The sequence below is a fragment of the Nicotiana tomentosiformis genome, chromosome 3 (genome assembly GCF_000390325.3).
Source record: "Nicotiana tomentosiformis chromosome 3, ASM39032v3, whole genome shotgun sequence".
Lineage (NCBI taxonomy): Eukaryota > Viridiplantae > Streptophyta > Magnoliopsida > Solanales > Solanaceae > Nicotiana > Nicotiana tomentosiformis.
The window spans coordinates 28,316,182-28,331,859 of record NC_090814.1 but is presented as its reverse complement, the minus strand read 5'-3'; the positions used below and the strand labels follow the sequence as shown (position 1 = coordinate 28,331,859).

At 39.6% G+C, this 15,678-nt stretch overlaps 1 protein-coding gene across 1 annotated transcript; it reads right to left on the bottom strand.

Moving 5' to 3' along the window:
* Positions 1-10,228: 10,228 nt before the first annotated feature.
* Positions 10,229-10,801, bottom strand: LOC138907533 (uncharacterized). Its single transcript, XM_070198132.1, has one exon. The coding sequence runs from the start codon at positions 10,799-10,801 to the stop codon at positions 10,229-10,231; it is 573 nt and encodes a 190-aa protein (XP_070054233.1).
* Between the last annotated feature and the right edge of the window lie 4,877 nt (positions 10,802-15,678).

Below are 15,678 nucleotides of genomic sequence, written 5' to 3'. Positions count from 1 at the left end.
CGGGTTTTCCTAGATTGGAATAAAGGGGGACACTTAATCACTCCATAAGTAAGGTGGTTTTGTTATTAAAGGAACTTTGCAAGGTTGAGAAGGGGTGATTGGATTATCTAGTTTTTATTCGGTATTCCACCCTATATGGATATTAACTTTTATACTGATTTGGTACCAGGCATGCTACCCATATCTATTCACCATAATATATGACTAAAGCTTAGTTGAAGGAGTTAAAGCAAATAAAGTCGAGTGTTTCTCCTTGACACCGCACCACTTTTGTTTGTGAAGAAGAATGATGGATCGATGTAGTTGTGTATTGATTATCAATATTTTAATAAGAATATCATCAAGAACATATATCCATTAATTCATATTGATAATTTATTTGATCGATTTTGGTTACCAAGGTGTTCTCTAAGATTGATTTGGGATTGGGTTATTATCAGTTGAATATTAGGGCTTCTAACATTCCTAATATAGTTTTCAGAAGATTCATTATGGGCATTATGAGTTCTTTGTGATGTTCATTGAGTTGACTAATACTCCAACGACATTCACGAATTTGATGATAGAGTGTTCAATCCATATTTTGATTCCTTTTTATCATTATGTTTAGTGATGACATCTTTATCCACTCACATAGTAAGGAGGAACATGAGCAACATTTGAGGATTTTAGTTCACATTTTGAGGGAATGTAAGCTTTATGCTAAGTTCTCCAAGTATGAGTTTTGGTTAGAGTTAATTGTATTCTTGGGGTCACATTATGTCGGGTGAAGGTATCAAGAATGATCCCAAAATTATTGAGGTGGTACAAAATTATCCTAGACCTATTAAAGCTATAGAGATTTGGAGTTTTTTGGGTTTAGTAGGTTACTATTGTTGCTTCGTGGAAGTATTTTTATCCATTGTAGCCCCATTGACCAAGTTGACTCAGAAAGGTGCTCATTTTAGATGGTCTAATGAGTGTGAGGAGAGTTATCAAAAGCTTAAGAATAACTTTGACTATAGCTCTAGTATTGGTGTTACCCACAAGTTCAAGGTTATACATGGTGTATTGTGATACATTGTATATTAGTCTTGGGAGTGTATTGATGCAAGATGGTAGAGTGGTTACTTATGTATCATGGCATATGAAGGTTCATGAGAAGAATTATCCTACATATGACTTGGATAGCGGCGATTGTGTTTGCATTAAAGATTTGGAGGCATTACTTATATGATGTGTCTTGTGAATTTTAGGCAGTAGAGATGGCTTGAGTTGCTTAAGGATTATGATGTCACTATCTTGTATCATCCTGAGAAGGCTAATATGGTAGCGGATTTCTTGAGTAGGAAGACAGAGAGTATAGATAGTTTGGCGTACATCCTAGTGGAGGACCGTCCTATGGCCATGGATATTCAGGCATTAGCTAACAGATTTGTGAGATTGGATATTTCTAAGCCTAGCAAGGTACTTGTTTGTGTTATTTCCTAGTCATATTTGTTTGACCGGATTAAGGCACACTAATATAATGATCCCCATTTGCTTGTACTTAATGACACGTTGCAGCATGGTGGTGCCATGATGGTGTTATACATACGACTTTAGGGTCATCTTTGTGTGTCTAATGTTGATGGCTTAAGAGAGTTTATAATTGAGGAGATTCACAGGTCGAGGTATTCTATTTACTCAGGTATTACAAAGATGTATCGTGTTTGGAAACAACATTATTGGTGGCGTAGGATAAAGAAGGACATTATTGGTCATGTTTTACGAATTTGAACTTCCTACAGGTCAAGTATGAGCATCAGAAACCGAATGGTTTGACTCAGAAGATGGTTATACCGAAGTGGAAATGGGAGCGTATCACTATAGAATTTGTTGTAGGCTTAGCATGTACTTTGAGGAGGTTTGATATAGTTTTGGTCATTGTTGATATGTTGACTAAGTACGCATATTTTATACCGGTATTGACTACTTACTCATCGGAGAAGTTAACACGGATTTATATTTGGGAGATAGTTCGTTTGCATGGGGTATCTATTTCTTTCATTTAATACTGTGATACATAGTTCAGATCTCACTTTTAGAGAGCAGTACAACGTGAGTTGGATACATAGGTTGAGATTACCACAACATTTTACCAGCAAACTGATTGTTTGTCCCAATGGACTATTCAGATTCTAAAGGATATGTTGAGAGCATGTATGATTAACTTTGATGGTCATTTGGACCAGTTCTTGCCTATGGCGGAGTTTGCATAAAATAACATCTATCAATCCAGCATTGAGATGGATCCATATGAGGCTTTGTATGATAGAATATGTCATTCTGTTATTGGTTGGATCAAGCCTAATTGTTGGGCATGAATGTAGTATGAGAGGCCTTGGAAAAGGTCAAGTTAATTTAGGGGATACATCGCACAGCTTAGAGTGGGTAAAAGAGTTATATGGACCAAAAGGTTCGTGATGTTACATTCATGCAGAGTGAGAAGATACTTTTAAAAGTTTCGCCCATGAAAGGTGTAATGGGATTTGAAAGAATAGCAAGTTGAGTCCAAGGTTCATTGACCCACTTAATATTTTGGAAAGAGTGGGTGAGGTGGATTATAGGCTTGCTTTGCCTCCTAGCCCATCAGGTGTACATTCAGCATTTTATGTCTCTATGCTTCGAAAGATCCCTTCTTCAACTGCAAGGCCGAGATGTTCCCCGCGGCCATCATTTTGGTTGTTTATGGGATAATGCAGGGCTTGGCCCCGTTTGCTCCCATAATCAGTAGAATGCCTGCATAAGGTACATGAATGGTGTTGGTTTGCCTCGTGAATTCCAATACAACTATCAATTCGAGGTAATCTATGATCACCACGTGCAAGTTGAATTTTCCTTCATAAGGACCCAGCTTCACCGGCACTCTGTTGGCTATTCCACCCACTGGCTGAGGCGGTGAGTTGATAGCTTTGACACGACCTCTGCCCTTTCCTACGACTATACCAAGGCGCTATACCTGTCATGCCCCGAGCCTGGGGGGTGATACCGGCACCCGGTGCCTCACCTATCCTTGCGTACCAACTTATGACTAAGGGACTCTGAACATATGATACCATACTTTGGCCATAGGCCACATTGCAAGACAACTGCGAATGCTGACTAAATATCAATATAAAGCTGGGCCGACAAGGCCGTCATAATTATTACAGCTGACAAACCAACCAAATATACATACAAGGCCCGCAAGCCCAACGTACTGCACTAACTGACAGGATATGTCTACAAGCCTTTACTGATAGATATACTGTGATCGGAACTGCTTCCCGACCTACTCATAACATATATACATATATACATAAGACGTACATAAAGCTCTAGACCTGACAACTCCGAAAGGCATGGAGCTTACCGATCAAGTTGAACTCGGGCAACACTTAATGAGGAGGTCTGCTTGCCTGTCTATCTAAACCTGCACGCGTGAAATGCAACACCCCCAGAAATGGAACGTCAGTACGAAATAATGTACCGAGTATGTAAGGCAATATATTGAAAGCTGAAACTGAACTGATAATATAATAATTGGAAGTAACTGGGAGTCAAAGATAATCTGATAATATGCTCATCTGCTAATATTGACTCAACTCTCTTAATATAGTAAGTAAAATAGCTGTCCGGACCTATAAGGCTCGGTATATACATATATAACTGCTCTGCCGTAGTAGGCTGGCTCATAGGCGCTCGGCCATACTAGGCTCTGTATCTCGACCAACTGGGCTCGCTCATAGGCGCTCGGCCACAGTAGACTCGGTATATAACTTACCATCTGATCAGAGGTTGCCCAATAGGGGTCTGCCCATCGATTATAGCTCGATGGTAATAAAAATACTGTAATACTATATATATAGACTCTCTGCTCTCTTGACTGGAAGGAGGAAATACTCAATTGAATATTGTACTTACAAGACTAGGAAAAATATATGTAAATTTCGGAACATGAATTTTTTCTTTATACCTCGTTATCAAACTTGTGTAATTACGAGATCATGCAAAATGAAGGAAGAGCTTAGCCTTAACATACCTGGAGTAGGGAAAAATCCATATGTTGTTCTTTGGAAAGATTGTACCGTGCTCTCTTAGAATTGCAAATCCCGTTGCTATTACGCAGTGTAACTTTGTATGAAATTTTACCCAAAATCCATCACTTTCCTTAGTTTTAATTCACGTTTTTTGTGAATTAGACTTGAAGATTGTGAATTGATCATTCTTGTATGAAATTGCACCGTACTCTTTGTTTGTGAAATGATCATATTCTTGTATGAAATTAGTTGAATTTAAGAAGTCTTCCCTTAGTGGGTGTGGGCCCCACTAGGTGATGACTTAGCAAAGAACCCCTCAAAAATTTGCCTTGTGTGAGTTAATACTCATCATCAAGGCCCCTTTGGGCAGCCATGTTAGGGGGGGTTAGACTTATACAAATGTTGTAATTAATTAGCTAATCTTCCACCAAAAATCATTAATTATCCAATCATCCACATAATTAAGAATTATCTCAACTTACTTAAATTACTACTCACTTTTAACACGCCTTATACACCTTACTATCATGACCATGTGGTACCTTGTATGGTATTAGTCCATAAATACCGGATATTTTAGCTTGGGCCGTAATTTATCCCAAAATGTCAAACTTTGACGAAATTTATTTTCTTCGATTTGCTTACCCTCTCACCTTCACGAATTTACTTATCACTTATTTGAAATAGCATAATACTTATAATCCCAAAATAATCTCATCCCCGAACTTACGTCGATTTACTTACGACGAAACTTTAACGTACGAAAATATGGGATGTAACATCTCATTTCCGAGCATATATCAATTTACTTATGGCGTACTTTCACATATGAAAGCATGGGGTGTAACATCATTTCCCCCTTTGGAACATTCGTCCTCGAATGTTTACTGATGCACTTATCATTCTCATAACCCATAGCTATTGTGAATACTTTAATATTCTCCTTTCCATTTAGACAACTCTTCTTTGAATAAATCCAAAGGCCAGGGCATAACCCCCCCCCCCCCTTTTTAAGCCTCTTTGTCACACCACGGCTTGTAGTCGGGATCCTTCTAATCTCGTAACTGTTGCTACCTTCTATCATGTAGCCTGTACGACTCTAACTTTGTATGTGTGCCTATACGATGCTTCTATACTCTTTCTTCCAGTTCTTAGCCAATCTCTAGGCCTCACTTTGTGAACATATACAAAATAATGTCAAGCTGTCCCTCTGGGTGTCATTAGCTTTACTACACCTAAGTAGGCCATACTATACCATAACTCTTACTTCGAATTATTGTTACTGAGGTCTGTTACCAAATTCCAGCTTACTCTTGTTGCTTATCCCATATGTATAAATCTAAGTCCTTTAATGCTTCCTCATTACTGTTCATCTTAAGAATGACGACCTAATCTCAGCTCATACTTTGTGACTTTTGTCCATCCATTATGATTCGCCTCAATATTGATCTATAATATACCACTGATAACTTGAAACTTCTTACGTAATACCTTGCCACTAGGGCTTACGTTGCATCGAGAAATATTTGAAGTGATATCCATAATCGCATTTCATAGTATCTCAATGTGATTCACCTTATGGGGGTATTCTAATCTTGTGCCATCCGCGAAATCTTTTCTCCTTCTCCTTTTTTTTCTTCAAATCATTAGTCAATCAAAGGCCCAAACGTCATCTTTTATCTGTCATAATTACACCCTCATTTTATTACCAGGTCAGCATTCCAGTTCTTCTAAATGCTACTAGTCATAGACTCCTTTGAGCTCATTCAGGCTATACTGAGCTTTATATAATTTAGAGAACCCATCAGCTCTCTCTCATTTTTGTGGGCTTAATCCCGAAGACTTATCCATTCTCGTCACCTTTTCACTCGCCCTTTCTTATCCTTACTCATGTCTTCCTACAATCTTGTCGCTCTACCATACTTTAGCTTGCGACCCATACATATCCATTTATACTACTCACAGCCTTCCTTTAACTTCCTTGCACCATAGATTTCCTTGTGTTATTCTGGAATATCAAGTGAGACATCACATCGTCTCTAACCCTTCTTTTACTTTCATAATTAGACCTCTCGATACCTAGAAACCATAGGCTATAAGATTTGCCACTAACAATGCCGTTATCATTCCTGGATATTGAATCCCAACGCTTCTAGCCTTCTATCTGAAGTATGGACTATACAGAACCTTTCGCATATAAATATCTCATATGTTGTTCACCTTTACCTTACTTACCTTAAAAGCTCACATCACATCTTCTATCTCTTTCATGACCTCTCTTCCATATAGGTATAATTCATATCCACGACTTGAAGCTCTATTGTAATACTTGCACCTCTGGTGTATACACAATCCAGTGAGAGCTTTATACTAACTTCTTATGAGACTGGTACTCTTCTAACTGGCTTTATCATAGAGCCGTTATAGAATATGGCTATTGTACTATCTCTCTTGTACCTCTGATATTAAGAGTAATTCTGCAATGTTCTCAATCACGATGTTGATAATTTTCTGGGTCCAATAATCAAATTCTTGATTTAATTAGTTGATGTAACTCTTTAGTTTCCTCTTCCCCCTGATCAACCTTTATGTAGGCTTAAGCTATTGCAGCTCATGGTATTAGTTATTACTTTTAGCCTTTCATGGCACTATGGAATATCCATGATACAATCCTTTAGCAATTCAATCCTTTGTTTATGACCCGGGCTCAATTCTTCCTTTTAACTTATACCGGAACCTTCTACAGTTGTATGATTGTCAACATATATGCTGCATGTATAAAACTCTGAACTCTTAAGTGCATTCATAACGTAACCAACTCTGGATCATTGATTAAATAATTCCTTTCTTCCATCTTAGCTTTCATTAAACGTAAGCTATTACTTTTCCTGGTCTTTCTGCCCCCTTGTTGCATCCATAATTAGCTTATCTTAGTGCCCACACATATTGGAATTTCGTACAACTCATATGATCTTGAATATCACTTCTAATTTTTCTCCCCGTTCACTAGCCACGGTAGGTGCCACTTTCTTATGGAGTCAATGTTGTTTTGAGACTGTTGTTGTAAGACCATTTCCTCTTTAGGTCATTGAGTTTAGGTTGAAGCCTTCTTCCTTATTTTCCTTAGCTAGTCTTCCATTGTAGTACTTAGGGAGGACCCTCTGACTCTTGTAAAGCTGTGAGCTTATTACATTGTATACTCAACGGACCTCCTGATGTCCTTCCTTGCCTATACTTATCTGTAGTTACTTACCTCCATGACCTTGTGCTTGTGGGGTTGCTTCTGAACTGATATTTTGACTGTCTTCCTAGTGGCACTCTCTTTTATTTCCGTAACACTCATACGTTACCTTTTTAACTTCCCCAACTCCTATATAAATATATCTCAAGTATTATAATGTCATAGCTGCGAGGCTGGATTCCCCATGTTAGGGTTCACTTATTTATCTTGCATGATCTATTGATTTATCTGTATCCTCTTATCTAGCCATAACTAGGCTCTTCATGAATCAACTACTAACCACTCGTTGGCCCATTCTCATATCAATATTCCGTGTGATCTTTCTTGGGTTATTTCCTTTGTCTTAACTTACCTCTCGCACTGGCTCCTTATTTATCAATAACATCCCAGGAAGAAACCCTTACTTTCTTTCCTTGACGTCGCGTTTGCATAATGTTCTGGAATCGTAGCATATCTGTAGGATTTGAATAAGTGCAATTTCATCCCTTTCTTATTTTTGTCGCATTCTTTCTTTACCATTCCATAGTTACTAGAACCACTTAATTCTGACTTAATATCACGTCACTCCATATTCCCCCCTTTAGGGGAGTACTAAGAGTTGGAGCTACGACAATCTGCCTATAGATGTTTTACCTCTTCACTTTTGGCATCCTTTCAAATCATCGATGACCCTTACTCTCCTTGCGGTAATCCTTCTGTACTAAGGATAATGAAATTCCTTACTCGCGAGGGTGACAATTACTATAACTGGCACATACAGTCTCTTAAGCTTAACTTTGCTCACATTGCTTACTTTAGAGAAGCGTCTTCCTAAATGACCATTCTCTGAATTTCTCATGAATCTTCTTCTGTTGTCCATTCTATTATTGCCGGAACGAAATCTGAAATTCTCATGTTGTCGACCATTATCAAATCACTAAATCCCTAATTCATGTTTAGTTTATCTTGTTCACCAGCCCATACTGATTTCTATTATTTTGGGGTCTAGCTTTTTTCTATTGGTAATCACGTTAGAGTCACGAACTTATTTCTCGAAATGAGGATATGACTTTATGGCCTATACTCCTTTGTTGTCTTAAGGCCTATCACCTCTCATCTCTTCCTTCACCTGACTATGGACCCGGTAATACCGTCATCTTTTTGATGTACCGTTGTCATCCATGTATCACATCTTACTCATAATTCTTCCTTATCTCTCTTCTCATTACCCTGCTAACATTTATGCCTATCCCTTTCTTATGAAAACTTCAACAAGACATTCTTTTACTTTTAGCTCCCCTTGCTTCATTCATCGGCTCTTCGGTTGCTCAATATCCTCGCTCTACTAGGGACGGGAGTCACACTAAGGTAATATTTATCCCTTCCAGACTTTCAATGCCTATCTTCTAAATTTTTTTTTTGATCATGCTAGTATTCACATCTAATTATAATATTCTAGAGTGCACCATCTGGGTGTCTCACAAGGAGATCTATTAGCACATTTGTAATATCCTTCGAAAATGTCAACTAACACAAATAATCCATTCACCATTTTGGGTTACTCTAACCCCAACTGGATCCTGACGTCCTGTCCTTTTCTTAAACTACACCTATTAGCCCCCGTAGGGCATAACTGAGATGGGTGCGGCCAATTGTACATACCTCTGTTATTGATGAAGGTAACTCAAAATGCTTATATCTCTCTTCCTGAATTGTAGATAATGTTCATCTCTACTAATTAGGTACCTCGTACCCTTCTTCACCTTGCTTCTTTTATTTGTTGAAACTTGTATCTTCTGATTCTTTCATTGCTTTTTACCATAAGAGTGGATATATATTTTTGCCTTAGGGATCCTTATCAAGAAGCTTACACCTTTCATTACACACATGATCTGTTGAAGACCTCACATTTACTTATCATAAGCATGATGCAAAGTCGAGTTCCTCTTACTCAACTCTTCCATAGCCATATCTCTTACCAACTGTCTTTCTGGATGTAGGTATCGTCTTATTATGAATAAAATAGAGTTTAATAGTTTGAATTCTTACAACTGAGCTCTACAACATGATCTAGAGTAAGAAGAAAGAGTGACAGTCCTAAATGCCCTGTAGCCTCCTGCTTATAAGTGTGGTGCATGACACACCCATAAATAAGACTCTACTAGACACGGCTTGTAGATTCCTTAGGATAGAACTGCTCTGATACCACTTCTGTCATGCCCCGAGCCTGGGGGTGAGACCGGCACCCAGTGCCTCACCTATGCTTACGTACCAACTTGTGACTAAGGGACTCTGAACAGATGATATCATACTTTGGCCATGGGTGAGCATTCGCAATTGTCTTGCAATGTGGCCCATGGCCAAAGTATGATATCATATGTTCAGAGTCCCTTAGTCACAAGTTGGTATGCAAGGATAGGTGAGGCATCGGGTGCCGGTCTCGCCCCCCAGGCTCGGGGCATTACACTACCTGAGTTGAGGCTAAATAATTATGAGTAGCGCCAGTGTCTTTCATCGCCCTAATGGGCTTGCCATTAACTATCATTTCGAAGAACATTAGGGTCTTCTCTTGGTTAAGAGGAGGCTCCTCATCCACCTTAATTTTCCTTTTCTTAGTGGTTGGGAATGGGTCCTTCTTCTTACAGATGCCAGCATTGGTTTCCGCTAAGGCTTCAGAAATAGAAGATACAAGTGTGTTGAAGGCACCTATTGGTTATGTCTGGTCAGCATCGTCTGTGTCGTCATCCGTCCCATCATCAAATGTTTGATGGGCGTTCATTTGTGCCTGTGGGCATTCATTGTTCCAATGCTACCCGCCGCAATGACGACATCATGAGGGGGGATTCCTACCTCGATCATTATTGTGAGATGCAGCACTAATGCTCCCTGAAGAAGGAGTCTTAGATTTGGTCACACTCCTATCTCCCCCACTTCTACTAGGGCCACCATTGCTAGAATGACCCCGTTTTTATCCTCCTCGGACATGCGGTTGAGGCCTATCCTTCCGAGCTTCCACTTGGTAGTCCCCAAGGCATTCCGCTTCTTGGATCGCCTTGGGTAAAGTGTCTACTCTTTGTCTTTGCAGCTCCATAAGGGCATAAGGTTTCAAACCTTCTAGGAATATGAAGAGTTTATCTTTGTCCCCCATATCCCGTATGTTCAGCATAAGTGCGGAGAATTCCCGCACATAATATCGGACTGACTTGGTCTGGCGGAGCTCCCAGAGCTTTCTCTGTGCATTGTACTTAACATTTTTGGGGAAGAACTCTAAGCGTATGGCTGCCTTCAGGTCTCCCCATGTCTCAAGAGTATCTTCACCAGCCCTAATGGCTTCAAATTTCACCCGCCACCAGAGTTTAGCATCACCCTGAAGATACATAGCAGCACTTGCTACCTTTTTTGCTTCTTCTAACTCCCCCACAACATCGAAGTATTGTTCGACGTCAAAGATGAAGGTCTCCTCTTTTTTGGCATTTTGAGCCCCATTGTAGGGCTTTGGTTCAAGAATCATCAGCTTTTGTGACAAAGGGGCGAGGTTCATTGCACCCCCGATGTGGTTTTTGCCTCCTCAGAGTAGGCCTTGTACTGCAGTGTTGACAACATTGACTTGGACCATCAAGTTGTCTATGGTTTGCTGCATGGCAGTCATCCTATTTGCCTCTTGAGCCTTGTAGGCTAAATCCTCGATCCGCTCCTTTTGGAGCCCCTCAAATTTATTGATAATTTCTACTTCCTCTGTGGCTGCCATTTGTCGGTCTCCTTTAGAGTTACCGCTAATGTTAGCAATGTCTTATTTGGCATGCCACATCCTGTGGTCCAGGTCATCCAACCTATGCACTAGGCTAGTTCTTAGACCATGCATTCTATTCACAATGGATCATAATACGTTAACCGTCTCTTCGAGGACCGCAATGCGGTCCCCATGATTCACCATGGTCAAAATGGTGGCAATGACAATTTGTTCCCTTGTCTGATGTCAAGTGTATGCTCTGATACCAACTATTACGTGGCACCTTCCTGAGATATCTTTTAAGGGCGACGTAAGGCTAAGCAACCGATGTCTGTGTGGTTACTATCCGTCAACTAGGGTCCTCTCGGTACGCTAGATGAGATTGTTAGTGTCGTACGGGAAAACCGATGTCAAGAGCAATTGAGAGAACAAAAAGGAGAATGAGAATGAAAGAAAGCTTAATTGCATTAATGAAATCTATTACAGAAGGAAACACGGTGTCAAGGGGGAGAGACACCAATACAGAGAATTATTTTCTTACTTGAAAGTCTGACTACTTGATCCCCTCCCCCCCCCCCCCAAATAATGCTTAAAAAAATAAATCAAAGTTACATAACTTGACATAAATAAGATAGAGAATCAATGGAAATACAGGAAGTAAAACTGCTCTATATTTACAATAAAAAAGGACTTAGATTCCTACAAGGTAAAAACAAGTCTGTTGGAAGTAACCTTGTCTTTAGCATCTGGGTCTGTGCACGCGATGCTGGCTGCACGGCATGGATCGATTGCGCTGACAACGGGCGCGCGTTGGGGCGCAGCCTGCCTAGGAGAGATGTTAGCATCTACTTGCGGCTGGGCGCTGGCAAGGGCTATGGGCTACATAAGCACATGCGCGCTTGTCACTTGACGCGGCCAAGACCATGTGGCCATCCATGGCCCTAGGCATTGGGAGGCTTTCTAGGATGCCATAGGGCACGTCCAAGGGGTCATGGGGCATGGCTAGAAAGCCGCCCAGGACAGTATGCATGTTGCCTCATATTTTACTCAAATTTTATTTATTCTTATGTGTGTTGCAATTAGATGAGCTTTATTTTGTAATTAATGTGTAGGGACAAATCGGGAGGGAAACATAAAGAAAGTGCACAAATGTAAAACTAAAATGAAATAAAATAGAGGAAGTACCATTTCAGCGTCCAGGTTTATGCATTGCACCATCCTGCATGCCAAAGGCAGAAAATAGGAAGCATGAGGAATTTTGGCGCCTAGACTGGTGCCTTGCACCTCTCAAAATGGCAAAGGCAGCGAGAAAAAAAGTTTAGTTGTCGAGGTTGGTGCATTGCGCCCATTATGGCGCCCAATTCCGGGATTTATCCTATTTTGCCCCAGACAAGGTTTTCTCGATCCTATATGCCCCTAACTTGTATAAAAAGGGTTCTAAAACTAATTTGGAGGTATTATTCACGTTGGAGACCTATTGGGAATGCATCATAGCAGCAAAGGTACTTTAGCTGTTATATATAATAAGTAGTCCCAAACTGGAAAAAAGTTACACAATGTTCAAGTAAAAGAGAAATAAAATCAAGCAAAGAAAGCCAATTGCTATTGCTACTAAATATAATGTAGCAGTAGCATACAGATAAATGGAAAGTACTAAGCTGCTAATTTGAAACATCCAATTGTTGCTGACGACAATGAATTCGCACACCAGTTGCAAATAAATTCCTTGTAGCACCTACAAAGCTCTCACCAGGCGCCATTTGTTGCATTCCAAAGGAGTCGGTATGTATTAATCCACTAGTTGTAAAGCAAAGCAATTTGGACATCTTTATTTTGGGGCTGAAGAACTCCAACAGCATTGTTGATACAGAAAACAGGCATTTGATTTTTCTTTGCTTGATATCAAGTTTGAAGTGGTAAAATTTGAACAAACCAGCCAAGGACAATTGAATCACTGGGAAATGACTGTGTTGGTAGCAGCACAATAGCAGTGGAACAACCACTGCAACTCCTTCCATATGGTGAACTATCATACCCAGAATGATCATTGTGAAATGCTAATACCATTGAACAGTTGCCATCTGGTAAATGTCGAGGCAGTGTTGCTTTTGTTACCACTGGGAGGAAGTATTCTAAATTATATACTGGAGGCTGCCTAGTTGATGCATTATTGTTGTATGTTGTCGAATTATCCTCAGATTAAGCATGATAACATACTAATACCACTGGGAGATAGTAAGACAGCACACAAGTAGTTAATACATCCTAAATCACACTAGCCAGAGTAGGTGTAGGATAGAACCAGTTGAGATTTCGCTTCCTGTTAGATGGTGTGTTGTTGATGTATTGACAACAGCAAAACATCAGTTGTAGCAAAACTAGATGATATGTATTTGTGGAGAAACCACTTATGTTTTGGTGTTTCAGATGAAATGTATGAACGTAGTGCTCAATGTTCACTGCTAATGTCCTTTATGTTAGAACAGAACTTAGTTGATGTAGAACTTATAGAATATGGAACCTCCTAATATCCAGAATGTGTGTTAAACCAAGGTAACACCACGCGACAATGAAAAGGTATTCCACTGCTTGTCAGATGTTTGATATCATCTAGAATCCATTGTAATTTTGTTTGAATAACTTGAGTGATAGAAGATGATGAGTAGTTGAAGCTTGCAACTGAATAACTGAAGAGCTTAGAAAACTTCAGTCTGGGGCCTTCCTCTTTGCCACCCTTATCCCAGATTAGGAATATGGGCCTTGTCTAGGTTGATTATCTTCTTACCTGCATTTGGCAACTCAAAAAATGAGTTAAAAGATAATGTACCTGCAAAAGAGAAGGCTAGGTTAGTCAAATAATCTGCCAGTGTGTTGCCTTCCATTGGAAAATCATATTGTAATTGTCTTTCATCCCTTTGATCCTATTCACCTCCTTGCTTATGCACCAGGGTGTTTCCCAGTCTCCTTCTATGATCTGTATCATACCCAATGAGTCTGTCTATATTATTAGAGGGTGAATTTTTTTAGTAACACAGAATGTCAGCCCGTGTGCAATTGCATTTTCTTCTATAACCATGTTAGTGGTAACTTCTATCTTTTCTGCCCTAGCAAAAACTAAATCACCTCTCCAATCTCTAACACATAAACCATATGAGCTCTGGCCAGGATTGCCTCTTGATACTCCATCAGTGTTGTATTTGAATCATCCTTCATAGGTGAATGCTAGAAAACTCTCTTGGTCACTACATATGGTTTGTAGCCTTCAAAGAATGCAATTATTTGTGGCCATAGCAGTGGTATGTTTGATAGCCAGGGATATCTGATTTTTGCCAAGTTATGCAGTGTTTTCTTAACCTCATGGATTACTCTGTTATAGGACATTGTTCCTCCATGCTTCATGTTGTTTCTCCTCTTCCAAAGTTCCCATGTTATCACTGTCGGGGCTGCTTGAAACAGTGGCTTCAATTTGGGACAACATGTTACATTCCACCAAGTTCTTATTGCTTGATGAAGATGTACTAGATTACCTACTATACCTGATGCCTGCCCAAAGGTTTTCCATACTCTGTCAGCTGTTGAGCTTGTAAGGAATAGGTGTTGTGGTGTATCTATTTCAGGTAGCATGCAACACCAACATTTTGACACCACAATGTAATAATTCCTGCTCCACATATCATATATTGGTATTTTGCCTTTCCACAATCTCCAAAGGAAGAAGGATATCTTGAAAGGTAATCCCTTAGTCCATAATTGCTTATATTCAGGAATTGTGGGTGCTCTGTGCCTCATTAATTGTCATGCAGTAGTTACTGAAAATCTCCATGATGCAGTTCGCATCCATTTAGGTGAGTCCCAATTATCAGAATTGTTTTTATAATATAATTCCTTTCTAATATGTTCTGTAATTTCTGCTGGAAAGGTTTGTTCTAGGAGATTTTGATTCCAATCATTTCCTTCTCTCAGTTCAGCTACTTCCTGAATGTTTTCATTGATGACAAAGTCTGGTGGGACAACATGATACAAAGCACTTAGGCTTGTCCAGTTTTCATGCCATATGTTGGTTGTGCCACTGTTCATATCCTATAAGATTTCATGTTCCACTTCTTCCCTTGCCTCCAACATCTTTCTCCAAACATGTGAGCCTTCTCTGAATTAGACAGTAGTGGGTAGTTCTTTTTTGCAGTATTTATTCCACATGAAATTTGACTATAGTGATTTTGTGGTCCTAAACTTCCACCACAGATTACCAAAAAGTGCCTTTGAAACATCAAACAGAGATCTGAAACCCAGTCCACCTTCCTCATGTGGTAAGCACAAATTCTACCACTTATTCCAATGTCTGCTTCTTCCTTCATCTTTGTTGCTCCAGAAGAACCTTGCAAATGTTTTATGTAAATGTTCTATAATGTTGTTTGGTGGATCAAGGACTGATAGTAGGTGAGTGGGCATGATTTGAAGCACAATTGAGATTAAGGTTGCTTTGCCTCCATACGGTAGTAGTTTTCCTTTCCATGAAAGCAATTGAGCCTTGACCTTTTTAATGAGTTCATTGTAGTATTCCTTTCTTCTTTATTTGTAGAATATTGGACATCCAAGATATGTGAAAGAAAATTCCCCTTTTGAAAAGACAGTGAGGGTTCCTACTGTATCAAACAATGCTCCAGCAGTATTTGCATGCATGTAATATG